This window comes from Synchiropus splendidus, chromosome 5, assembly GCF_027744825.2.
Source record: "Synchiropus splendidus isolate RoL2022-P1 chromosome 5, RoL_Sspl_1.0, whole genome shotgun sequence".
NCBI classification, from domain to species: domain Eukaryota; kingdom Metazoa; phylum Chordata; class Actinopteri; order Syngnathiformes; family Callionymidae; genus Synchiropus; species Synchiropus splendidus.
In genome coordinates this window covers 7,418,749-7,446,721 of record NC_071338.1, presented here as the reverse complement: position 1 = coordinate 7,446,721, position 27,973 = coordinate 7,418,749, and the positions used below count along the sequence as shown (strand labels likewise).

Below are 27,973 nucleotides of genomic sequence, written 5' to 3'. Positions count from 1 at the left end.
GTGAAGAGGCAAGTCTTATAGTTTTTCTCCAGGATGGGCAGTCTCGCTTCAGACGCATCAGGACCAGAGCAGCTTCGGTCCATGGAGAGGTGTCACTAGACCTACCGAGTACGCAGAGCAGTTGTCCTTTAATAGCATTCTATCGATTTTTGAGTAATTGTATTTCATCAGTCAGCCTTGAAGGAAGTTTTGTTTTTGCTTGTAGTTACTGAGCGCGCAGTACGCGCGATTACGCGCCGTTATGACGACTGCGGCTGTGTATTGCTCGCGTATTTAAATAAAAGCATCATTATGTATGAGTGAGTGTTGATCTGATTTAGACGAACGATGTTTCTATAGCGCCATAACTTGAGTCGCGTTACTGCATCAAACTTTACGCACCAACTGCTCCTCAACTTTTTGTCTCGTTCACTCTCTCCGCAGTCCATGAGCGCGGAGGTGTCGGTGGTAGATTCGGTGGAGAACTCTCGCTCTGTCAGCGAGATTGCCGCCACAATCTAAACGCACTGATCCTGAGCTCCTGGTGACGAAGAACCGAGGAGAAGATGAACATCCAAGTCATGCCAGAGCACAAGCTTTCGTCGGTGGCGCCGCTCAAACAGTGTAATGTGGAGAAGAAGGAGGTGGAACTGATGCTGGTGAAGGACCAGAACGGAGTCCAGTACACCAGCTCCACGGTGGTCGCGCACTCCAGCAACGGCCCGGTGGGAACTGAGTTGGAGAACGATCGGGAGACATGGGGCAAGAAAATAGACTTCCTACTGTCTGTCATTGGCTTCGCTGTCGATCTGGCCAATGTTTGGAGATTTCCTTACTTGTGCTACAAAAACGGAGGCGGTGAGTGAATCTTTCGTTACATGTACTTCGAAACAGATGGTGGGACTACTCTATAAAGTTTGACACCCGAGAAAAAAGCATTTACATCAAGTCTGTGATGTTTGAATGTGAATGAACATAAGAGCGATAGAAGCAAATGAAACTGTGTACTACAACTATTTTAAGAATAAGTTGAATTTAAGTTGGTCCAGTCATGAGGAAAAATGAATGTCACAAAGAAAACAAATCTAGAAAGAGCACATTGAAGGGTCACAGGCAATGTCAATAAAATTATGTCATTCATTTAATTTCAGTAACATATGAATTTACAAAAGGTTTTCCAGGTCAACTTAAAGCCTTGCTGAGCGATATTTGCCAGGGCCGCTGATCGTGCATCACTGCGTGCCACTTCTGACTTGTGACAGGTCATTTATCATTCACTTCTTCCTGGTCCTCCAGGGTCACTATGCAGTGGAGACACTCCAAGATAGAAGCCAGGTGCCCCCTAAAGAGGTCGCCAGTGTCTGACAAGTCGAGGCATTTTGAAATAAAATTTATGTCCAGAAAAATCTAAGTCTATAAGACACAATCTAACCAAACAAATATGTCACTGACTGGATCGTCACTAATGGATCAGATCGTGAAATAGTACAGAAACTATCTAAGTAGTTAACAGTTGAAAAATTCTCAATACACTGGACACACGAGCAAAAAATATGAAATGGAGAAGTAGTGGACAACTGGTGCTGACAAGTGAAAGCCTAGGTTTGGGGTTAGTCCTCATACCTGAAGTCTAACTGGACATTCTGAAATGTTACAGTGGTATAGCATGCGTCTCTCTGTGTACCTTGGGATGGACCTGTCGCGTCCACGCCTGTCGGCTGATGAAAAGGAAGATTGGCTCTTCCCCGACATGCTGGGACTTAGTGCTGGAGGACATATCTGGACATGTATGAAATGAATGACTGCAAATGTAATGAAAAGAGCTTTCTAAGAAATGAAGCATAGTAAAATCACAGCTTCTGAGAAATAGATTACAACGGCGACATTTTAAAAACAACAGTCATTAATGGAAGGTTTTGTGTAACGTGAGCATACATTTGTGCTGAAATAGCAGTAAATGTGATAGCAATATCATTTACTGCATTAAATATAATGATCACATTCCTGGTAGACTATTAAAATGTGAAAGTATTCAAACTCCAATATAATAAATATTAACATCTTTATAGCTACTTTTAATAGTGATTTAGAGTCCATAATGAAAAGTCCTGAAATGTTCTCAATTTCATGCTCTTGCTTAAAAATCCCATAATTATGAGGAAAAAATAAATAAATAATACCAACAAAGTAATGCAGGGCTTTTCTTGACTATAATTATTTCTGTAATATCTACTTGATATATTGTGATTTATTGTCATCAACTGACTCACAGGACTCACCCAGGACTCTTTGTCTTATATCTAAATTTAATCTCAAATTATGTTGCTTAAGAAACTACGACTACAACTCCAACTACAGCGTGTTTAATGATTGAACGACAGTCATATTTGTCAACTGCAGCGGGGCAGGGAGAACTAACTTTAGCATAGACCCAAATTCATGTCGTTATTTTCGTCTTTCAGGTGGAAAAACACTTACGCACTACGACTTCTCTGTTGCTGCTTTTTTAGTTTCTTTGATCCCCTGAATGGACTTTCCTCTTACATAACAGGAAATGCTTTACAGAGTCATTCAAACTGCAACAGATTCTGTGTAAACTATTTACTTATCGCCTACGGCATCATGTAATATGAGCTTGAGTTCTGGTCTCTGTGCTGCTCAAAGTACTTACAACTCTCTGAGGGCCTTTGGTTATCGGGTGTTAATTTAGTATATGACAGTAAGACGGCGCATATTAAACATGAATTATTTAATGTAGTAATTCTGGAGTGGAGTTGTTAAACTTTATGGGCTCCGCTTAAGACTGCTTGAGTGATTCTGTGAAGATCATAATTTTGACCCAGGAGAGTGAAGTGTGGAGTTCAGAATTTATTATTATTATTATTATTATTATTATTATTATTATTATTATTATTATTATTATTATTATTATTATTATTATGTTTCTTTTCATTTGTGGAATGGACAGGACTGATAAAAATGAAGATGATATTGACAGTTCAACAGTATTCAAAGATTCAAGAATTGGCTGGTGATTTTTCATGCAAACTCAGTTGCAGTATCATTGTACTCAGTTGTTTGATGTGTTGAATTATGTGATATTGTCTATCTAACTAAAGGCCATCTAATCTAATCTTCTAAGGCATTAGCCAACATATACAGTATGTGTATCCAGTATGTGTGATTGTAGACACTCTTAGGGTGTTATTGTCTGCGTCCTTGTTTGTCTTTGTGAACAACCTTCTGAAAGGTGTTATATAATATATAAACGAATATTATTATTATTATTATTGGCAGGGATCAAGAGAAGTAAAGGAGGCATTTGCCGTGACACTTGTGTAACCTGCTGCAATGTATCGTCAAGAAACAGTAGCTCTGACTCACAGACAAGAAGCAGAGTACAGAGTGTGTCAGAGTTGAAGATTCTCAGGATTACACTGTGTGTGACAAAGACATTTTACAGTTGGGATGTCCCAATACCACTTTTTTGCTGACATTTGAGTAATTCTGTTCATAGTTATTGTTGCCACACGTTCCATAAACAAAAATGACGCATTTTTTAAAAAACATTTTAAGTATGTATGCATGTGCTGATATATTATATCTAAGATATGGTGCCAAGATCCTGGTTCTGCCTACTGGTTTACATACTGTATGCAGTGGTGGAGGATGCTGACTAGCTGGAACAATCCCTGACGGTAAATACCAAAAGACAAAGAAGAAGAATTGAAGGTTTTATATGAACTATAGGGTCATATTTCATTTTCAAATGCCTTCTCACCACTCAAACGTTTGACCTGTCGGACACAGTTTGTCCAGTCCACCTTGCACAGTGTTTATTAAATGGCATATCACGCTCCCATGACATCACAGTGATTTATGTAGTGCTCCTTCACGTGGAGCCCACCACAGACCTGTCATTTAGAGTGCAATAGCCCTCAGCTTTTCATCAGAGCAGATAATGTGTTGTGCTGGTGGGAAATGTCAGCAGCAACTGAATTAGGAGGCTATTTCTTTGTGAGAATGGATGGGGTTTCAAAACCAGCTGGGAGACTTCCTGTCAGTCAGTTTGGACAGCGGCACTTCACATAGGTAACGCGATTGATTTAAGCTTGAGCGCTTTATAATAATTCTGCTCATTCCAGGTGCCTTCCTGATCCCCTACATTCTTTTCCTGTTCATCGCGGGGATGCCATTGTTCTACATGGAACTCGCCCTGGGCCAGTACAACAGGGAAGGGGCAGCGACAGTGTGGAAAATATGCCCCGTCTTTAAAGGTGATGTCCAGAAACGCGCGCTTGTCCCCCGGTGCCGTCTTCACCCTGCCTCTCTTTCTCTCTGTCTCTTCATTGGCATTTTGTGATTCTGTTTTTGTCTTTTCGTGCCATGATAAGTTCACAACCGTCACTTGTCTGTTGACTGTTTCGATTCTCTTAAATGTAACATATGAAATTTCCGGCAAAAAAATGCTAAATATCCGTCAGCGCATCGATTAGATGAATGAGGACAACTGCTGAAAATCAATCATCCATGTTATGTACTGATGCAGAAGATGAACTTCCTCATATGGAAAAAAATCCTCAGATACCAATTTAAATGGCATTGATTTTTGCACTATTTCTTGCCCTGCGTCTTAGATGCAGTCCAATAAGAAAACCAGTTGGTTGGTCAATACCGTGTCAGTGAATGAAAAATCCTTTGGAATATAGTGCAGTAATCGCATTTATTTATTCTCACTGATGTTCATGAACTAGCAATATTTCAGGAAATTGGAGCCAATGGAGCAAAATGAAACGGGAGAGCGCACTTTCCTGGGTGCCAATTGAGTCGCACATTTCACAGGATTGACAATCCTGCCTTGACTGAACCTTCTGGACATGAATCTTTGCAGTGACTGGTCTTGGATGGACTGCATATACCTGTACCAGCAGCTAGTGGACCAGTTGGCATGCTCACTCCATGTCCAAACAATGTTAGCCAGCTATGTCATAACTTTTTGCATTGGTTGCACAGTTATGTCTAACTTTTATTTATTTATTTATTCACCACAAACATCTCTTCTGTGGATCAAAAGCTACACTAACCTGTTGACATCTTTGCATAGCTGTCACATGCTCAAAACAAATACCACGCAGCTTGTGAGACAGCAACTAGATTGATATACTGTACATTCTGGACTACAGAGCGCGCCGGAAATTTAAGAAGGAAAATAGATCTTGTTCATGCATAAGCCACATATAATCCGTGGGTGCAGTGGTGCTGTCTGCACCGTAGAAAATCAGTGGTGCTTAAAAATGCTTGAGCCTTTATCATTCTGCACCTTTTCTTAGCTTTTGCAGCCCACTGTTTGTTCTAAGAGCTCTTGTAACAGTGAGATCAATAAAGTGTTATCTTAGCTTATCTTATGAGGATCACTTCTAAACTACTCTTGAAACAAACTTGGCATGTTCTGAACTTGAATCATGAACTCCTCACACCTTTTGTTTAGATTAAACTGCTCAATATTTTTGGTACTCGCTTACACCATGTAGTGACACAGCAGCTGACCTGCACAGAATACTCATACAAACACAAGATATCATCTGACATCTACACTACTATTCCCAGAAAGCTGATTCCTTTAAATTCCCAAGGGCACTGAGAATTGTGTAATATTGCGACCCTCACATCAGGCTGACGTCAAGATTGGATGGCTCTGGTTACAACTGCTTTTGAGCTCCATCAGCTGTGAAGCCTGTGAAGTCCATGTGGTGCTAGGATGGCGGATCAACTCAAGATCAGGTGTCATTCTATCTGTGTGACAAAGCTGAGCCCAACTGTGAAAAATGAAGAACAAATGAAATAAGGAATCTGTAATAATACCACGCAGGGATTGCAGAGATCACTTGGATATAACCATGTGATTTCACTACACTTGAAATGAATCATGATGAAAATATGTTGCATTTCAGTCAAGCTTTCTGCATGTACGAATAATAATGTCTTTTTGCCTTGCATGGACTTGACTCTTAGCTTCGCCTTGAGTCAATCCAGATTGTAAAAAATTCATCAACATGGTCCTTAGATCAACAAAGGATGGAAAAATACATCAATGTATAATGCAGTATTTTGACTTTTGAAGTTTGGAATGAAGATCCAAACCTTGGTTCAGACACCTGATGGAAACGCAGCATGTATGATTCTGTCAAACATAGGGGAAGATTGGCCAAAGATAACACGAACAAAATGCTAACCTGACGGTGAGGTCGAGGTCCAGCTGAAAGTTGAAAGGACGGTTTCATCTCATGCCAAGTCTTCTTCCAGACCAAATAGCCAAACTCGTTGTAACACGTGAGTGTTTCAAATGTGAATGTCCCTTGTTTGAAGTACGGAAAAATATCTGCAAATTCAGTTCAAAAGCCTGGTAAGTCCCGCTGGTACAAAATGGACCCTATTCTTGAGAGCAGTTGCCAGTTCTTTCAGTGAAATTTGCTACAGTTTCTTTGTGCGACTTCAGTTATCGAGCAGGAAGAAACACATCTTTAAACTGCATACATGTCTGCTAGTATTGTCTGAAACTCAGAAGAATAGATAGAATAGAAAAGAATACACCACTCAAAACTCAAACTGACCCTGAACACAGTAGATAATGTTGGTGCAGTTTCGGAACTAAACAAACAACAACACGGAGCAAAAGTCAGTGATCGGCGTTAACTCCAGCAATGCTTCAGTGCATGATAAACAGAGGCCTCAATCTAAACAGCAGGATCATTACCCACTTTATCAACAACCTTTTCGTCATTGGCCAGGTGGGTCGTTTGAGGTCGCCTGGCATGTAGGCTGATAATATGATTATGACAAGTATCAACCGAAGCATTTGGCAGATCGATTACTGCAGTTTTAGGAAATGCTTAGCCATTTTTGGAAAGAAACCTTGTCATGTTGGCAGTTTTCTTTATAATGGCATCAGGATATGGGCTTATGTTGTTTTCTCAATGTGTTTTTTTTCTCGCTAAACTCTTCCATATTAAACCAAGAATCAATAATTGTCTTACGTAATATATTTGTTTACTGGGACTTGTGGATGCTGTTCAAAATGTGGAAAACATTAAGTCAGGGGATCTTAAACTTTTTTATCTCGCCGCCCAAACTTTCCGAAACAGATAGGCCAGACCCATTCAAATATTAGAACTGAATTGGTGATGCCACTCTCGATTTTCATCTTCATCATAACCAGAGGTGCTGTGAGAGTCAAGTAATGGCACCTCGTGAATGGTGGAGTGGGTTGCAGTTTTCCAGTCTCTTACATTGCGATGCCACTTGAATGACGCACTACTGCCGCCAAAATAGAATAGCAGGATGGGGTGTGGTAAAACTGAGCGCTTCGCAGACCACATGATGAAAAACAGATTTACAGATTTTTTTTTTTGTGACTGCCTAGTGCAGTGTTTTTCAACCTTTTTTTAAGCCATGACACACTTAGTTCATTGAAAAAATCCTGATGCACACCACCAAAGGAATCTCCGTCAAAGAGCAATTGTGCTTCGTCGAAAGTCCTGTAGAAAATCTCTTAATTTGTCAAAAATTGTCACCACTGACACTATTTTGGCATGCTATTTGCAGAAACTAAAGAAAATGTATTTGTTCAAAAATATCTCCAGAAAGGGGTGGGCAGTATGGTAAAAATATTATCTGGATTTATTTATTTATTTATTTTAAATAACTGTTTTGATTCGAACACAATCTCTTTTGCGTCATTTTTTTTTTCTAGTTTGGGGAATTACTGTACCAGACAATTGTTTAACATGCTTTGCCTATACAACAATTGTTCTTTATCTCTTTGCATTTTGGAGCACATTTATTTGGTTGTGCATTTGCCAACTTTTCACTCAAACTTGGCTCTGTTAGCTCTGCGGTGCAGTGGCTTCATGGGTCTGACAAGGAACAATCTATGATTCTGTCGTGAAGGTTTATGGTATATTTATTATTTATTGTTCTTTGAATATTCATGCCTTAAAATTGTTTCCATCCAGAAAGTGTGTCTCCTAATATGAATATTTCCTATTCCTTTTGTGCCCCAGGTGTGGGATACACAGTCATCGTCATAGCCTTCTACGTGGGCTTCTACTACAACGTCATCATTGCATGGTCCCTGTACTACCTGTTCTCCTCCATGACCGCAGAACTGCCATGGCTCAACTGTGGTAACTACTGGAACAGCGAGAACTGTACGGACCCCGGGGCCATTAACGGATCTGTCCTTGGCAACGGAACCTCCTATGCCAAGTACAAGATCACACCGGCAGCAGAGTATTATGAGTAAGTGACCTGCGCTATTTTTGTTTTGTTTGCGTAGTCTTCCTTTATCTATCTATGTATCTATCTAGCTATCTATCTGATAGGAAGAAATGATGTATTGCCTTTTATCATTAACATAGACCAACGAATGTCCCTGAACAAATCGCTTTTTTATATTATGCATTCATGAATGGCTGTAGAGAAGAAAAATTAGAAGAAGAGACGGAATGTCCCCTCAGAGGCATTTCAGTACCTCTGAAGCATCACGTGCAGGCCTGAGCTTTCACACCAACAGCCGTCAAGCTGTCAAACTGGTCAAACAGCGAATGTCGTAGTTCAATTTTGTACAACTTGAAGTGAATTTTGCAGATGAGATCAATGAATATTTAATGAATACCACATTTCTGCGAGTAATGATGGGTGTAACCTGATGGTCTTTTGGAGATACTTGGCATTATCAATGACCGATTCATACAGGATGAAAAAGGTCAATGAAAAGTGGGTGGGACCAATCCACTCATTCACTCATGTGCAAATATGGTGCCTTCATGTGCATGGGACACACACACACACAGTTATTACAGGATCCAAGCACAGCTCCAAGTACAGTTTGATGGTTCACTACCATAACATTTGTGAAGGCATTAAATCCACACGCGCTCTCTGCTGGCCTATTCACACGGGATTAGTATCACTCAGGGTGATTTTCCCATAATATTTAAATTCTTCTAAATCCTGATAATCTTTACTGACCTTGTGCTGTAAAGATTACTGATGACACATTGGGCCTGGTCTAGGACCTCTGCATATTTCCACTGGTAAACCTTCAAAAACAAGGGAAACCCATGTAAGCACTGGCTGCACTCACTCTGCGGATCTTAACAGTCCATACAGTACAATTGCCTTTACATCACTGCCCTAAAAAAAAAAATCATTCTGTACTACACAAACACTTAATTCTAAATAATCCAAATCTTTGCAGGGTAAACTGTGTACACAAAGAGTTCAAATGGAATCTTTGAAGTGCACGGTTGAAAAAAAGGTCTGTCTGTTTATACTTCAAAGACAGCTGGACCTTTCCTGGCTTCTGTGAAGACTAACTGTGCCGCTCGAGAGGAAGCCTGTGAAACGACTTGGACAATAAAAGGACCGCATGCTAAGCGTGACGCACAACAATAATACAGTCAGCAGTCATCCTCGATAATCCTCAGGAAAGTTCAACAGCCTGTTAAAGTGCACTTTGCTCAAACTGTATCCCTGGAAATCTTTACAGTTGTAAGTGCTACAAAAGCTGACATGAGTAAACACTGCGAGGGAGCGTGAGCAGGCCAGTGTTTACATGGAAGGTCGATTCCTCAACAGGCCTTGGGGAAAATATCACACACAGGCGTTGCTGGGTGGTAAGATCAGCATGTGGCTAATCTTCTTCATTAAAAATCTTGCTGAAGAATGTGCTGGACAAACACATCCCCTGATAAAAGAGCACACACAAATCCTTGTTCTTTGATAGAACAATGCAGTGGTAGTATTGTCCAGCAGTGTGGACAACACGCTAAAGTTCATCTTTCAGAGAAGTCAGAAACAGCAATGCAGTGATTGAAAATGATAAAACTAGGATTTCATCAAAAATTTCAAATATTAATTTGTCCACTACCTTTGCCTCTTTATTCTCTGGTTCTGTACCAGCGGTTATGAAAAAGAGATTCTGGCGCCCACTGAACTCTCTGTTGGTCTGTCACATGGCAACCTAGAAACACAAAACATTAGTTCTCTTCAGAGAGGTTTGTAACTGAATCTGAGGAGGACAAGATGAGGATCAGCTCCTCTAAGAGTAAGACTGTGTTTTCTGAACAGCAGAGGCTGTAATGTCCCCTTCATGCTGAAGATAAGATACATCCCAAGGTGAAATGAAAGTGCTGCGATAGGGCAGAGCTAAGCTCAAGTTTTCAGATAATCCATTTCCTACTCTGACCTGTGATCACAGGTTTATTTTCAAATTGTTGAAATTTTATTTTTGGATTTAGATTTTTGACAACACTTCCTCATGTCATTTAGTAGATGGTTCATCTCATTATTCTCCTGCTATTTTTTTTATGCCCAGATTAAGTTGATGGCAGTGCCTGGTGTTTTGGGAAGGAGTAAGCTTCAACTCCTCAAAGCAAACCTCACAGCTCCACAGGCAGCCACCCTCGTCTCAGCCTTCTTTTAAAAACAGATCTCAACAAACAGTTAATGCTGCTCATCACAAGCTTTCTTAAGTGTTGTTTGTTTTTCACTACCCTGAAAGTCAACATTTGCTTACAAGGTAGACTGCAGTTTGTCAAAACACTTAAGATGAAAGTAACCAGTCAGATCAATATTCATCCCCTACCCAGACAAATAGCGATTCTTTCCTCGTAGCTCTCGTATTTGTTGTTAATAGGAAGTACCCCGACTCAGTGGTGTCAATGAAGCATTTCACTTGATCAAGCATTTAATGGTATTGGAGGGTTTCCGCCAAAGTTTTTTGAAACTGTGGTGGAGCACATATCGAATTTCTGAGCCTATCAGACTTTGACCTGAGACCGAGTCTGGACTGTGAACAGGGTCAAGGCCCCCTATGAGACAAACAAGGCCACATCATTTATACACATTTCTAACATAATTGGTGACATTATGTCATACAGGGAACAAATAGGTTGTTTTTTTTTTTTCATTTTGCTTTGGAACACTAAGGTCATGTTACATTTTGGCTAACTTGCACTGAAGGAGATTTGATTTTCGGCAGAGATTACCAAGACCAGTGAATAACAACCAGTTAGAACAAATAGTTTACTCGTCATTTGCCAAAGTAAAATAATGGTGAAGCATGTTTCAAGTTAACAAACCTATACCATAACCAATGACTGAGCAGAAAGATCGTGATGACATCAGACCATAAATAAAAGGAGCGTACCTTTTACCTTTTACAGCAATTTTGGAGGCATAACTGTCTATGATGACTCCATGGGTTTAGAGTAACTGGACTGAAGGGATTTGGAGAGAAGATATAGCGTGTTTACTGGCGTTATCCTTATCAGATCAGCAAAGAGGCCTTGGGGCATTGCAACACCACAGAAAGACATCCAGGTCTGAGCTCAGATTCTTAATTTTCTCTTCCCAAATGAACCGATGTCCTCCAGTGGCTATCTGTCTCTCCAGAGACTGTAAGGCTTTGAATTTATTATCAGCCAAAGATAAGCTCAAGGGGACATTTACAGATGCCTGCTCCTTTTTGGAATGCCAGTTTGAAATGCACTTGATGTTGTGTAACCAACCTGAGTATCTGATTCATGCTCAGTTCCTCTATTTAATATCACATGCAACACAAATTGAATCTTAGTTCAGCACCAGGTTTGGGGGAAAAACAAGCCTGTTAGTTGTTTATTTTGCCACAAGACTGTGGTTATTTGTTGGACTTTGTAGCTGAATTTTGTCTGCTGGCACGTTACGAGTCTCCTGAGACAGATGGGTCTTTTTGTACCAGCCATCTTAACTACGCTGTTTACCCTGTCTGCCTCACTGATATGCCAATCCTTTGAACCGTGTGAACGGAGAACATCTTGGCGACCTCTGACACAGATTATTTAGTCGCCAAGTGCTTGATCTTTTTTTCATTGTATAATTGAAGGGAATTTGTTCAATGCATGTGTATAAGTGTGTTCTTCCAGATGTCTGACCCCTTACCCTCCTCTCATTTCAAACCAGTAAATCCTACTCTAGGATTTCTTTAATGCTTCGAAAAAAATCTGTATCTATGACAGAACATCTCTATAAAAACAAGACGTACACTCAAGTACCACTGGCTTGAATGACCTTCCTGTGTCTTTGTCATGTGTCTTTGAAGTTTAAAGTTCTGTCTGGTGTCATCAAGATATACAGCACAACTCAATCTATCTTAATTTTACTTATATTGCCTATTGTTACTCACTAAGAAGTATGTGAAGCCTCAGTAGGTGTAGGCAACTCATTTGTTCATAATAGACTGCTGGAATGCTTACCCTATCATATATATATATATATATATATATATATATATATATATATATATATATATATATATGATGGGTGAAAGAGAGTTCACTTTCATTGCTATATATATATATATATATATATATATATATATATATATATATATATATATATATATATATATATATATATATATATATATATATATAATACCTATATAGAATTTAGCATCAAGTAACAAGGCAAAATCAAATATAGAATACGTGCTCACCACTGACTCTTTTTGAAAGATTAGTAATCAATCCAGTCACATGTACGTGTGCGGAGGACAGTTCAGAAGTTTGAACAAGCATCACGAGGTTGTAGAAAGGGTAGGATGTGAGGGGGTTGTACTGGGGTTTATTCTCACAACCATCTGTAGAAGGAGAATAGGAAATAGGTGCTACAGAACACGCACCATGACAGTTTGGGGTTATAGAACATTGGAAAATTGTAGCTTGATCTGACAATTCTTGGTTTCTACTGACACAAATAGGAGTTGTTTAATTGAAGTATTGGAGTAAGTGTTTTCCATTTAAGTGGAGGGGGTTGTGGCTCGCTCGGGTGGAGATCCAAAAGGTCTTTCCATATACTTCATGTGTTACATGGCATAGAATGGTATGAATGTTATGTTCCACCATTCACCGTTATCCCAGATCGCACAGAGACTTTATAAAATACAACCCAGACAAAAATCTTGGGAGAACGTTAAACTTACACAAATGATTTGTCAACCTTAAACATGAGTTAAAAACAAGAGATTTGGAATGAACAGGAGGATTTAAAGGTCTGTGAAACAGCTTCCCTCAGCAAATCTTTAGCCTGACAGGTCCTTCTTTCAAGGCTTCCACCTTGTGTGCTACAAATGCAGATCTTGAGTATGTCTTTTAACAGGCACTTGAAAACTATGAATTGCCTTCTCTTTCTAGTCAGCTGAACTGCTGGGTTTCTGGTCATGGCTGATAACCCCGAGGATAAATAATTCAATATCTGACCTTTGCCTTTCTATGACAATTGAAATGAAGAACACTTGAACTTTGATCCTGTACAGTAAGAACACACTCAGTGCCTCATTTCCTTGACTCTTCTCAGCTGCGAACAATATTTGGAGAGAGGAAGGAAGAGACTAATCTATCGCTGCATCTGTAATTGTGTCACAGTGAATCACTTACACCTTCATCTGACTTGGGTCTGACTGTGTGTTTACAAAATGCAGACGTCACTGTTGACAGTTGAAAATCAGCAGGACAACAGATGAAATGAGACTTGTATAAGGACAGTCTACACAAACTCATTCCTGTGGCTCAGCTCCAAACCAAAGGGGCGCTGTCCTGGGTCAGTCAATCAATGGGGCAAACTTGTGTACTGTAAACGTGGTTGAATTGCTCTAAATAGTACATTCCAAACAAGCAAAATGACATTCTTACACGGTCTCCTCTTACTCAAATGTCAGTTCAGTTTTTTCCATTGAAATGGAAATTGGATTGGATTCATTTGCTGTATGGCAAAATAAATACTGTTCAAATGAATAACGCAATGTTCAGTTCAGTTTAGTTTATGCCACTGCCTCTCCTCCTTCCAGCTACTACCATGTGCTTTGCTTCTGCTATATTCCTCTTATATTCAATGAACTTCATCCTCCCTCTCATTTAGTTGGGACCATGGTTGGAAAATGTTGTGCACAGATTCGAACACAATGAAAGATAACAGCAGTCATATCAGCGGTGATGTCATTGCCCAGAGGTCTCTTTGAGGTCCATACAATGAACTGCATGCACGATCGGAAAAAAACTAAGCTGGTATCAAATACTTCTTTTTGTCATTTCGGACTGTACATTGTAAACTTATGATAAAGTAAGTCTCAAACAGATCTCAAATGAAGCCACAAAACGATTGTTCAACTTTGTGTTGAGGTTTAACATCTGTGTGTGTTTAGACGAGGTGTACTGCACCTCCACGAGAGTAAAGGTATCCACGACTTGGGTCTCCCTCGCTGGGAGCTGACATTGTGTCTGGTAGCTGTGGTCTTCATCCTCTACTTCAGCCTGTGGAAAGGAGTCAAATCCTCTGGAAAGGTACGATCTACAATCTTGACTTTCTTGATGTTGCTCTGTGATGACTGTTACAAAAGTGTCTGTGCTTCAGGTTGTTTACATCACAGCGACGATGCCGTACGTTGTCCTTTTTGTGCTGCTGATCAGAGGAATCACTCTCCCGGGGTCCATGGATGGCATCAGAGCCTACCTTCACATCGACTTGAACAGGCTCAACAATCTAGAGGTCAGACTCAAAACAAACAGACAAACAGAACCCAAGATGAGAATTTATGGAGCATAAAGTGCAACACAAAGGCAATTCAGGTTCGCTGTGTATCAATGGCACGATGTCGGGCCTTCAGTTTGTGAAGATGATGCATTCTCACACCGAGCTCTGAACCATGCTGCACCATACACCAAACACCACCATCCGTGACACACCAATTGTCAGGCTGCTGTCCGTGATCAGTGAAACATTGTTTCCAAACCTTGATACCAGCTTGGTGTCTCCTTCGCACATCCCTACAGAAAACAGGCCTGTCTTTAGGCACCTGTCCACACAGAGCGATCAGCAATGCATGTGTGAATGAAGATGAGTGAGTGAGTCGTGGCAGAAACTTGGTCTCCTCTTATTCACTATACTTGTACACATGTGAAACAAAGTTCGAGCTGAAAAAAAAAAAATGTGCTGCTTCAACCTGCCACTCAGAGAGGTGCATTTGCTGGAGACAAATGATAAATGAATGAATATAAAAAACAGTAATGGAGTAAGTAGTTTCTAATTACACTACAGTTTCATCTTTTTGGGTGTGAGTGAGATAATGCATGAGGAGACAATACTTTGCTTTGATAGTTAGAGGTACAACGCTGGATGTCAGATGCAGCTTTTAGGGAAATATGTGAATCCATATAGTCAAGTCGTAAGTTCAAGATCTACCTTTACACAAATCATTTTTACCCAAGCAATACCTGTCTACATATATAACTCTACCGTATCACATTGTGGATTTGTGGTTGGTTGCACATGAGAATAGACACAATAGCCGACCATGGTCCATGTGGAAGAATGACTTGTATTCACTGACCTGGAATCCTTCGTCAGAGCTGCTTAATGGACCCATTAATTGCAAAACCGCCAAAGATCAATTCAGCAACAAATGAAAATATTGAAATCAATTGCAATGTTTCCACCGAGTGGTCCGGCTAGGTTTGTCTCGGGTAGCCATGAAACCATCTCTTTTCTGTGCTCCAACCCAGTGATTTATATTTTCGTCTGTGACACATTGCCATTCGCTGCTTCCTTCAGTTTTTCAATGACATTGTCTGCAGAAGAGATATTAATGTTACTAGCTAATAATTACAATGAAGACCAGCGCTGGACAAATGTCTGGTTCTGGTGAAGCAACTCTTCATTATCCTGTCTGAGTTCCTGAACATTACACATTAGACGAGGTGCTGCTGTTTTCAGTAATGCTGGCTCAGATCAGTGGCCGCTGTCGCAACTCGACTCAGAATTCACTCTACCTGTACGTGCTACACATATCACTTCCCTTATCAGTAGTGATGCCCTCATGAGGCGTCATGAAACAGTGTCCTTATTTTCAGAACCCACAAGATGGCACTTTCTGTTCTAAAATGTCTGGATTTGAACAACCATTTCAATGGCCTTTCACATCATGTTTAAACCTAGACCACTATCGAATGAGTGCAGAAACAAAGGACACTGTTTCATGAAGCGAGGGGTACCAAGATATGCACTGGGCAAATGAATTCATATGTCATGAATTGTTTTCATTGGAATATATTTCTATATATATATATATATATATATATATATATATATATATATATATATATATTAATATATATATAAATATAAATATATATATATATATATATATATATATATATATATATATATATATATTAATATATATATAAATATAAATATAAATATATATATATATATATATATATATATATATATATATATATATATATATATACATATATATATATATATATATATAAATATTAATATATATATATAAATATATATATATATATATATATATATATATATATATATATATATATATATATATATATATATATATATATAAATGAGGTTAAGAAGACAATTGGTCAAAAAAGTAATGTTTAGGTGAGATTAGATCTCCTTGTTCACATCCTGTTTCAAAATATTGCATTAAATCGAAATGATAGGCAAAGTGTTCAACAAAGAGGGTAAAAGGCCCCTGTAGTTCCTCTGTGCAGGTTAATGACTTGACCATCCCAACAATGCCTCCTGTTGTGATATTTGCATATTGTTCAATGTCATTTTTCCACCTGCCGAGTTAAGTGACGGCTTTCTATTGGATCGTTTGTCACATGAAAGTGTAGCAGAGAGTAAATCAATACAGTGAAGAGAAGCACCCTGTACGTTATGCTCACAATGTGTCATGTTCTCTTTGTCCTAGGTGTGGATCGACGCAGCCACCCAAATATTTTACTCATTAGGAGCAGGTTTTGGAGTCCTCATCGCCTTTGCCAGCTACAACAAATTTGACAATAACTGCTACAGGTACACTTGCTAAAAGTCTTTGATGTTCCTGCTACTCCTTGGTGCCACCAGGTGGTCCCAATCCCAGGGCATTTGTTTCACCTCAAGGTGCCTGGACAGAAACAGAAGCGGTAGCAGGGAAAAAGTCCTGCCTGCAAATATGGTCAAAGACATTTTTCAAATTCTGTCAGCAGGTGCCATTAAAAGAATTATCAAAGGATGAATCATGCTCTAACTGTTCTGTCGTAGGTTTAAAACATTTTGCGCCTCCCTTTGCTTGTCCCCTCTCATTTCCTCCGCGATCGTCACACCGCAATGGGGCCTCCTTAGGTGACGATTTCTACTGCCAACTGGCTTTGATTGTTTTCCCTGAGGCCAGTAGCAAATGTCAACAGCTGTTTGAAACAGCATGGTGGTGTATAGAGTCCAGGTGGCATCGCAGTGGAATTGAGGGCGCTAGGGTTGAGCTTTAAAGTGCATTTTCCTTGCATCGGTTCATGTAAATCTATCACACTTTTATTGGCTGTCAGCTGCTCTCCATTTGTCTGATTAGCGTCCTCTAATCTCTCACCAAGGTTCTTTTAAGTCACCTAAAATCTAGAGATAACAAAGCTGCTGGTTGTTGGCTGCTGTGTAACTGCCTCAACTTCAAAGTTAAACACCGGCACGTCATTCCTCTTGACTCTGGCAGCTGGCCAACATGTAACTTCCTTATCTTTGGAATGTCAGCAAGAAATGTAATAAAATGATCGCTGTCGAGGACTTCTGATAAATCTACTAGGCAGGTCTGACTGAACCGAGAGGAGAGTAAACAAAACAGAAAATGATTTATAGGTTTACAGTTCAGAGGTTGGCGGCCAGGATTATAAAGGAAAGCAAATATGATGTAACATGAACCCAAACAAGAGAACATGTTGAAATTCTTTGCGGAGAAGAAAACGACAAATAGCAGATGCTGAGTGACGTCTCAATAAATGAGCTCATCCGGGCAACAGGAGAAGTCCGATAGATTCCCACACGACAGTTATTAAAATCTGATTCACTGCTCAGTGGATGACCAGATGATGTGTAAACCAGAAATGTGCTTCCTCCTATCCAAGGGATGCTCTGCTGACCAGCACCATCAACTGCGTCACTAGTTTCGTCTCAGGGTTCGCCATCTTCTCCGTGCTGGGATACATGGCTTACAAACACAAAGTCAAGATAGAAGACGTCGCAACCGAAGGTGAACTCGTACTTCCTGTCAAGACACTTGAACGTCTCCTGAACTGAACTGTTTTCCAACGCAGGGGCTGGGTTGGTGTTCATCATCTACCCCGAGGCAATATCCACTCTCCCTGGGTCAACATTTTGGGCAATAGTGTTCTTCATCATGTTGCTGACTCTCGGCATTGACAGCTCGGTGAGTCCACACCTTCTCTTGGCACCAATGCCAGGGTTCAACCCCATTTCACAGTCATAAATGATTTATTTTGAAGCAGATACTCATCCCTACTGTAGGTCTGGCTGGTCTAGAAGCCATCTGGAACTTGGTACATGATGCCCATGATGTCACGTTGATCAAAGACACATCAAAGAAGCTGAGGTCTCAACTGGTCTTGACAAAAAAATCCCTAGTCCAGCGCATTTGAGCCCGAGACCATATGTTGTAAAGTCTGAGACAAGACCTTTAAAGTGTGGCCTCGGGGATATGCTTCACTGTGTTGCATCTCCTGCATCCGTCTCTGTTGTGATCTGTCAGCTGAATGCTTCAACTTGACATGCAAGACCAAACTACTGTAACATTTCAGGTGTGGTGGGGGTTTCATGTGATTGTCAGACACGTGTATGGTAACACACAAACACACCAAAGTCCTTCCAATGTGGCGTTTCTTGGTGTGGAGAAATACTCATCTGTATATCATGGTTTGGGTGTGTGGTGAAGAGAGAGTGCTGGAGAAGGTGCTTCCAGGAGGACGGAGAAGCACTGCTGGATGAGCTAACTGAGGATAGAGGTGGGTCGGAAGGATGATCAAGATAGGTTAAGATGACGGTGGCTGGCTTGCTGCTACAAAATCTATCATAGACGCCAGCGTTAGTTAAAAATGAGCTTTCCCATTAATGCAAATTATGCCGCAATATAACAATGCATAAAGTAATTAGTGCCTGCTGCCAGCCATTTCAGGCTAATGTACGATGCGTCCAGCAATTAGCAGGAGCAGCGTGATAGATGACAACAGCGTTTCAGCTTTGCTTTGGCATCTTAAAAGTCCCCCTGACAAGACAGGCTTTCATTCCGTCACTCTCGGGCAACAAGAAGACGGAATAATGAAATCATGTCAGCAAAGCATTAAGAATTTTAATTGTTTGTCAGTTGGTAATATTCGGCAATGGAGGAAGTGTGTATGGAATTATTGTGTGTGGATGTATTGGTGCGATGTGTTTTGTAGCCTGAGCATGAAAATAACCACCGTGAAGTCAACTTTTGCTGTTTGACAATTGGCTGTGGTGCTTTGTGTCATGTGTGTTGCAGGTCATTCAAATACATTTAAGACCCCTGTTACTTCAATGCGGCAGTAATATATGGAACTAATTTCTATAAATATTGCCATATGAGATGCTGCAAACTACAGAAGAACTGTGTTAATGCAGCTATAATCATTTTCAGATGGGGGGAATGGAGGCCGTCATCACTGGTCTGGCAGACGACTTCATCATCCTTAAGAGAAACAGGAAGCTCTTCACCTTTGCCACGGCGGGTGTAACCTTCCTGTTCGCACTTCTCTGCGTCACAAATGTGAGTGTTTTTAACCTCTTAACATTTTTTAAAGTGCCAACAAATTCCTTTTTTTAAACTAATCTCTAACAACAACAACAATACATGTATATACAATACATCAAATACAATGTATGTTTGTCTTCTGGGGGTTACGATGGGTCACTCTGGGGTCTTTTCAGCCTGAGGTCACTTTGCGTTTTCTACAAAGATTTCAGCAAACTTGAAATGAAAAAAGTATTCATGCAATCAAATTATATTGTTATGTTACTTTTATTCCTATTGCTGTAAGTGTATTCTTCCCTACTGCAATAACAATGTGTATCATGCTAATAAGTAAAAATAAATCCAATCCATTATAATTTTAAATACTTCCTATGAAGTTGCGCATTAGATCTGTTGTGAAGTAACAGATCAAATGCCCAAGTGAGAAAATATTTTGTAATATCTGGTAAACAATTTGAATATATTTACAGTAGTAGCTCTTGTTGGCACTCTTGGCAGCAAAAAACATTTAATTCTGACTTTCTGAAAATGGATGAGACATATAAAAAAAGAATACATACACAGCCCTTTGATGTCATACGGCTTTGGTCTAGGGGAATTTGTGGCTCATAAAATCTTCCTCCTGATGTGAAAAAACAGGTGACACCCTGAAAGACACAAGCAGTTATAGAGCATACATTCAAACCATCAGTTCAAACAGCAAATGCCAATAAACATGTTGCTGTCGCACAAACGTCCCAGAGGTTCACGATGAAAGAGTCTTTAGTATCCAGCAAGTATCTATCTGTATTAGATTAGCAACCGGGAAACCACCCTGAAGGTTTTCATTCATTTACATTCAGGAAAATGATGGCGTGTAGAGGGCATCGTCGTGTCTGCGTGTTTTTCTACTGAATTAAATGATTGAGGAAGTCAATGAGAACTTCATGCAACACAAGACCCAGATTGTCCTCTTCTAGTCAAAGACTCATTATGCGGTTAATGTGCTGACATAAAACTTCTGAACTAATCTGGTGTTGACTCACACAGCGTTTTAAATAAAAACTTTGTCGTCTTTCCAGGGCGGTATCTACGTGTTAACCCTGCTGGATAAGTACGCAGCCGGCACTTCTATTCTGTTTGGCGTGTTGATCGAGGCCATCGGAGTGTCATGGTTTTACGGTAGGGAAGGTTGCATCATCATAAAAATAAAAAAAAATATTGTGTTATAATGGCTTGTTGGCATTCATCTGATGGAATCCTTCACTAACAGAGCAAAGCTGGCTGAAACAAATCAAAATTTTTGCTTATCTAAATGAGACAATCAGTGTCGACCAGTGGCTTTCAGAAATGGGAAGTTAGCTTGTAGTGGATCCGGAATAAGAGAGATTAGTCCTGATGGTGAGAAAGACAAGCCAAAGAGGGTAATTTACTGCTTCAATATTGTTTAATAATCAATTCATTGTGACTGTGAGTGAATATTTATGTTGACAATCTCATGAATGAAGTGAGGATTAACCTTGTTGGAATCTGTGACAGTGTGATAATGAAGAATTCCGCCTCCACTCCTAACTTAGGTACAGTAGTGTGTCGTAGTAGGGAGGTGTTTCTAGTTGAGAGGCGGATTTTGGAAATCACTCCCTCGTGTTTCCACTCCTCTCACCTTAAGTCACCTCTTCTTCCAGGTGTGGACCGCTTCAGCGAAGATATTGAGCGAATGATGGGATTCAAGCCTGGTCTTTACTGGAGGATCTGCTGGAAATATGTCAGCCCCGTGTTCCTCCTGGTGAGTGCAGCAAAGCAGATGTTCAATTCATTCAACAGATGAGAATATTTCCACTTGTTTTGCTGAGCATATTCACTGGGGGAAATGATCTTTTACTGTCTCCTTGTCAGTGCGTCAACCAATACATTTGAATACATTTGAATCCAAGCATACTTTGAAGCCTGCATGTTACACATTTATTATTATTGGACCCATATGCTTTCTTTATTTCCCTGAATGATTTTGTGTATTTGAGACCATAATGCAAATGCTTGAGATTCAGAGAACACTGGATTCAGGAGCTTCAGTGGCTTAAAGGGTGGACTCCTGCCGTGCTTTTTATTTCTACTGAGACATGAACACTCTTTTACATCTACAAGTATTCATGCAATCAAATTATATTGTCATGTTACGTTTATTCCTATTGCTGAAAGTGTATTCTTCCCAGCTGCAATAACAATGTGTATCATGCTAATAAGTAAAAATAAATCCAATCCACTATAATTTTAAATACTTAGTGTGCACATTCATTCTAATCGCCAAATTAAAATATATATATTTTTCTGTCTTAGAAAATAAAATCATCCTATGAAGTAGGGCATTAGATCTGTTATGAAATCTTGAGACCATAATGCAAAACAATAGAGTTCAGAGAACACTGGATTCAGGAGCTTCAGTGGCTTAAAGGATGGTCTCCTGCCGTGCTTTTTATTTCTACTGAGACATAAACGCTCTTTTGCATCTACAGTGAATTTAAGGTGACCCACACAACTCAATTTTTCATCACCAACAACTGCTGACTCGAGCACCTGAAGAACACCATAGAAGCAACCACGGAAGTTTGATTCACCAAAGGGACATGCTCTTAAATCTCTCCCTTCCCATGTTACTTGTTTGCATTGAACATGCCTTGTAGATTAAAGACCTGCTGCCCGTATTCAGTCTTATGACTCAATCAGCTCCAAATGTTCTGGTCTTTCCAGTTTGTGGTGATTGCAAGCACACTGACATCATCCAGCCTGAAATACGATGAGTATGTCTTCCCAAGTTGGGCCAACGTGATCGGCTGGGGTTTGGCCATGTCCTCCATGCTGTGCGTTCCCTTCTACGCTTTGTATAAGTTCCTGAGCGTGCCAGGGACGTTCAGAGAGGTGAGTGCTTTTCAATGTTTGAGTTTAAGGAAGGACGGCAGCTCTCAAACTGCCCTAATGTAAATCAAATTACCAAGTCTGACTCTGGTTGTCTGCTGAACACAGGCCAGTTCCTGTAAGAACTGCGTCACTGCTCTATAGACTGTAATTCCAACCTTCGTCTTTTAGAATTGGAAGCAGAAGTCAGCTCCCTCCGAGGCCGAACTTCATAAGAAATCTTAAATGAAGAAGAAAACTGGCCTCCATCACAGAAAAAGTTGGGCATGAGTGGTCGTACAATCACTCCCTGTGCTCTACTGTGAAGGTCAAGCGCTTAACTTGATCATACTCTCACGCTTATCTCTGGCTTTGGTTGAAATTACAGGATTTCAGTTTCAGGCAGCAAGAATTGATTTCCTGAGGCGATTGATGTGTATCTCCTCTGAAATATGACAGGATAATGATGCAGAGTCATCTACACACACATAGGATGGTGAGCCTAAGTCTTGTCCAGCAGGAAGGAAGCAACTCAGTACACCCTGGACCAGGTGGAGAGATTCAGATGAGATTACTCCTCAGGACAATTGGTTGTCAAGAGTAGATGTAGATGCTGGGACATTACTGTGGAGTTGGCGCAACAGATTAGTTGGAATTGCCGGCCACAGCTCAGCAAAGAAACACCTGACAATGGCTTGGAAAGAACATGTGATCTCCCCACCATACAATACATTGTGATTCTGACAAAGTTCATATCATCTCATAAGGGGGTCAAACACAGCTGCCGCACACCGGTGTGCAAAGAGGCAGTAGAAGTAACAGCGATATCAGCGGATAATGAGGGATTTGTTGACGATTTTTGAGAAAGAGGAGCAGGTTCATGCCAACGAAGGACTTGTTCTTATTCAAACCACGTGGCTGTGGAAGCGACAACACAGACTATTGGCAGAGGATGAGGTGTCTGAACGTGCTGAAATGACTGAGATGTACATGAGCTCATGTATCAACCTGCTAAGAGACATTAATGGATCAAAGGAGACGTAGGAAAATGAGATGATACTAGGCCTGCACGATTCGGGGGAAAATATGAATCACGATTTTTTAAGAATTGATATCACTATTCTCTGCCACAATTTTTTTTCCTCATGATATATGAAGTTTATTGCACACATAAATCATGACAAAACAAAGCAGCACCGAACATATACAGACACCAGGGTTAATCGAAATCGCTATTTTTTAAACAATTTATCGTGCAGGCCTATATGATACTACTCTTGCCAAGATGGGCCTAAGAAGCGATCTGTAAAATCTTAGTTTTATCTTCTGTGGACAGGGAGCCAGTGCAGTCTAGCTAACACTGTAGTGATGAGCCGCCATCTGTAAGAACCAGTTAGATGACTCGGTGCTGAGATGTGGGACTGATGATAGAGTGACTGTATTCCAGGTGCCAGAATATGACAATTAATGAGTAAGTCTGCATGTGAAAGTTGGCTGCAAGTTGATAGTTGACCAACTATCTTAATGATTAGTCGAGTGGTGGGCGCATGACAAACATATGGACATGTGTGATTCTACAGTAGCACGGACCAAAAATATGGGTACAGCATATTGATTGTTATAAACACTTCAACGGTGTTTGGCTGATGTTGCATTTCACTTGCGTCTTTTATCAGTCAGTTGTGAAATGTTTCCATACATTGTCAGTGCAGCAAAAGTCCTAACTGGTGCACATTGACATTTAAAAGAGCCCAAAGGATTCCACGGTCGAAGGTGTCTGTAAAGCACATTTTCTATGATTAAAGTAAGGAAACTCTACTCACAGAACTTAAGTTTGTTTCACGTAACATCAGGGAATATATATACACAATAACTGACTTATTCGTATGTGTATTGGTAGCTCATTAGCTACAACATTAGAATTGCAAAATAAGCAAGTAGTTTGTTTGGCATGGCCTAAGATATGTGACTTTTTTGTGGTGAAACATACTTACATACAAACATCTTCATCTGCAGCATTATTTAATATTCTTGCAGTGAAGTAAAATAGCATCCTCATTAAGTTACAGAACCGTCACAATGGCAATATCATCATGCTGATTTGTTATTGTTATTTATTTACTTATTTACTTTTCTCCTGTTTGCATCATTATTGAGATCATCAGTCTCAAGAGACGCTTGTGCGGAAAGTGTTTCACGTGGTCTGTTGTTGTTCTTTTGCAGAGAATAGCTTATTGCATCACTCCAGAGCACGACCATCATTTGGTAGCCGAGGGAAATGTACGGCAGTTCAAAGTAAGGACAGTTTGTGGTTTGTTCACAACATATTAAAGTGTGCATTATAGCAACACATTTTTATTTAAGCTGTGTTACACTGTAATAGGAGGTCATGTTTTAGAGTGACCGAAGGTGATTGGAGATATGGGTGCTGCGATTCCATCAGCCTCATAAATGTGTCAACAAAACTTCTCGTCTCGTTTCACAGCTCAGACATTGGCTGGTGGTCTGAAGCTGTGCTGGCTCTGTGGTCAGATCCCCGAGGAGGAGCACAGACTCCAACTCCTCTCAGTATTTTCAACTGCCCCAGCCCTCTTCTGTCAACCGTGTAAAGATAACTATGACCGCTCAACAACCTTCCTGGAACCGTGTGGTGTCGACTCACGTCGGGGGAAGCTCCACCTCTGTCCTGGTTTTACATGCTAATGTGATCTCAATCTGTCTGTGAGGATATTTCCTGAGGGGACTGTTATTTCATAGAAGGGACCCACATTGATTTGTGTTCTTCCCCTGATGGGGCCTGGCTACTTCTGAGTGTTTTACCTTGTTCTTGGTGTGTTATTATTTATTACTGCATTATCGATGAATGACGTATCTGTTACTATTACTCTGCTGGCAGATGCGCTTTTCTGTGTCAGTGCCTTACCAAGCCAGACGCCCGTCACCCCACGGACCAGGAAGCAAGAATATACTGCGTTGACTCAGGAACCCGCAGTTAAGCTGTTTCTGTTTAAACTAGTAGAATCCATTTGTTTCTCCGTAGAACATCCGTTCGTTTTCTTTTCAGTTTTTGATTTGAATCACTGTTGGACTGTTTGTGTGTGTGTGTGTCTGTGTGTGGTGTGTTTGTGTACTTGAACACACTCATCAAACCATATGAAATTTAATACCTCTTTCCATCAAAAATCAATGTAAAGGCAATGCTAATTCCTATAAGTGCACATATATCTCGACAAGTAAACTATGTAAACTAAGGAGATTAAATGTAGCTTCCTTTTTTTGTTTTCAGTAGAGACAACATATTTTAAACATTCATATAAAAAAGCTTATCCATATTTATGCTTCACAGTGAGTTTCAATTGTTTTAATGGCTCTGTTGCTGTGTACTGAAAATAAGAATGAAGGTCACCTGTGGTATGGTCTGACTCTTGGGCTGCTACTTTAGCTAAGACTTTCACTAAGGCTATATTTTGGTGTCATTCAGACGTTGCGATATTTCACCTTCAACACCAAAAGTCAGCCACAAACACTTGAGTATGTTTCACTACAATATATAGATAAATACCTCAAAGCCTAGTTCCTTTTTTTCTCAGCAGTACATATTCAAACAGAACGTTTCTAGATGCTGCGCTTAAAGGGTGTTTTCTGGCAAATGAAGTTGTTGCTGATCGTCTCACCTTACAACTCACCTCCTCCCCTGCTTCTGACTTGGCATTATGCAACTTCCTGGGCTGCTGATTCTACTTTAGACGTCAGTAGAGTGTGTGGAAAAAAAAAATATGCTGAGAAGCATTATGGATGCGGACTGTTTCTTGGACATAAGGCCTGTTGTATGTTCAGACCTGAAACACAAATTACAGCAAGGCCTTGTCACAGACATATGTCATGATTAATGCCAGACATCAGGGTCTGATATCAATTAAATTTAGTTAAACAAATGACATTTATCTTACAATTAGTTTTTTTTCTTCATTCTGTTATAACCCTGTCTCACTCTTCACTGCTTCTTGGCGTCATACATGCTTGTATTTTTTTTTTTTTTTTTTTTGCCCGAGGAGGCAGTGACTGGCTCGTGCGTGGATCTATTTGAAGCCTTTTTGCCAAAAACAATAACCACAGTGCACATGGAGGAGTTTCAAAGGGCTCTTTCATTGTATTGTGTGATAAACTCAGCTGTTTTAAATAAGATGCTGCCTTTTTTGTTCATCATTTAAGGAGGTACTTCAGTTATCTTCTGTTTGTTTATTCAAATTATAATAAATTATAGACCACCCATATTCAAAAGGAATAAAGCCACAAGTAAAAATATAAAAAAATATTTCTATATGTGGGGGATATATATATATATATATATATATATATATATATATATATATATATATATATATATATATATATATATGGTCCTTTGTTATATCTAATATGATCTAATATTGTATTTATCAGATTGTTTATAAACAAAACGTGAATGTAAAGTATTTTAAATGTACCCGTATGCTGTAATATCATGGTGTTTGCTGTGTAAATGAAAATATTCTCGAAAAATATTCTTCAGTGCGAGCTGGTGACGCCTCCTCACACATGAATGTGAACAAATACAACCCATCTTTACTGGACTGTGTACAGAAACACAATGTTCTGATGTTGAATGTGAGTGGAAAATATCTATGAAGAAATCCAAAGTAGTCACACGATGATAATAAAGACCCTCTTCTACACACATACTGGACTGAGTCGTCATTGGAGTCTGCATGAGTCGACAAAAGGTGTTTGAGTGGAACCCTGTCACGTAAGGGGGAGCCAGTCATTGTGGTATCTTTGGGGAACTGAGGGAGTGTATCTCACAGGGGTCCTGTCAACATCTGGGTACCCCTCAAGAAGAGCTGGAGGGGGAACTCTGCAGACAAAAGCTGCTTTACAGAGACTGGTGTCCCTGCAACTAGTGTAAATTCCACAATTACTGAGCTGTTGAATCTACTCCAGTTCTCTTGTGACTACTGAAGACATCATACATACCATTTCAATATTACAGAACATCTCGAACTGCACATTGCAGTGTGTTACTGCTTGGTGGATACATCACTGTTTTTTTGCAAAAGACAATATCGATGTCTTCAGCATCATGAATAAATGCAAAGTTATGTGCTTGGAAGGTCAAATCTGTATATACAAGTAACATCCGACTTACAACCGTGATCGGTTCCGACCAAGGGGTCGTAAGTCAGATTAGACGTAAGTCCAATGCCATTCAAAATAGCCGACGCGAGGCTTATTGGTACTACTGCCGTGACAGATCGCTGTGTGAGAGTGAGATGCTTGGATACTGTGCTGCCATAAATGTTGTACACGCTGCCGGGCTGCTGCGTGCTGCGGTGCCAGACATTGAATTAAAAAAAAAAAAAAAGCATCTGCTGGTCGTGGTCGTAAAGTAGCAATGCAAAGTAGCATTACTTTATTCGT

The 27,973-nt window shown here is 40.0% G+C and overlaps 1 protein-coding gene across 1 annotated transcript; it reads left to right on the top strand.

Annotated features, from left to right (window-relative positions):
- slc6a2 (solute carrier family 6 member 2) lies at nt 1–27,224 on the top strand. The gene is made up of 15 exons (XM_053865074.1): nt 1–108; nt 424–837; nt 4,125–4,256; nt 8,040–8,277; nt 14,222–14,360; nt 14,431–14,565; nt 16,802–16,905; nt 17,985–18,109; nt 18,174–18,286; nt 19,532–19,660; nt 20,707–20,806; nt 21,310–21,410; nt 22,373–22,540; nt 24,740–24,811; nt 25,002–27,224. Exons 2-15 carry the CDS (start codon nt 546–548, stop codon nt 25,023–25,025), a joined length of 1,872 nt encoding a protein of 623 aa, XP_053721049.1. The 5' UTR covers nt 1–108; nt 424–545; the 3' UTR covers nt 25,026–27,224.
- Nucleotides 27,225–27,973: the final 749 nt, after the last annotated feature.

Excerpts from the sequence above, each read along its gene's own strand:
- slc6a2 (XM_053865074.1), top strand. The coding sequence starts at position 546 with ATGAACATCCAAGTCATGCCAGAGCACAAGCTTTCGTCGGTGGCGCCG. Across the intron at positions 16,906-17,984 it reads TTTGACAATAACTGCTACAG|GGATGCTCTGCTGACCAGCA; the intron begins GTACACTTGCTA and ends CTCCTATCCAAG. Across the intron at positions 20,807-21,309 it reads CGGAGTGTCATGGTTTTACG|GTGTGGACCGCTTCAGCGAA; the intron begins GTAGGGAAGGTT and ends CTCTTCTTCCAG.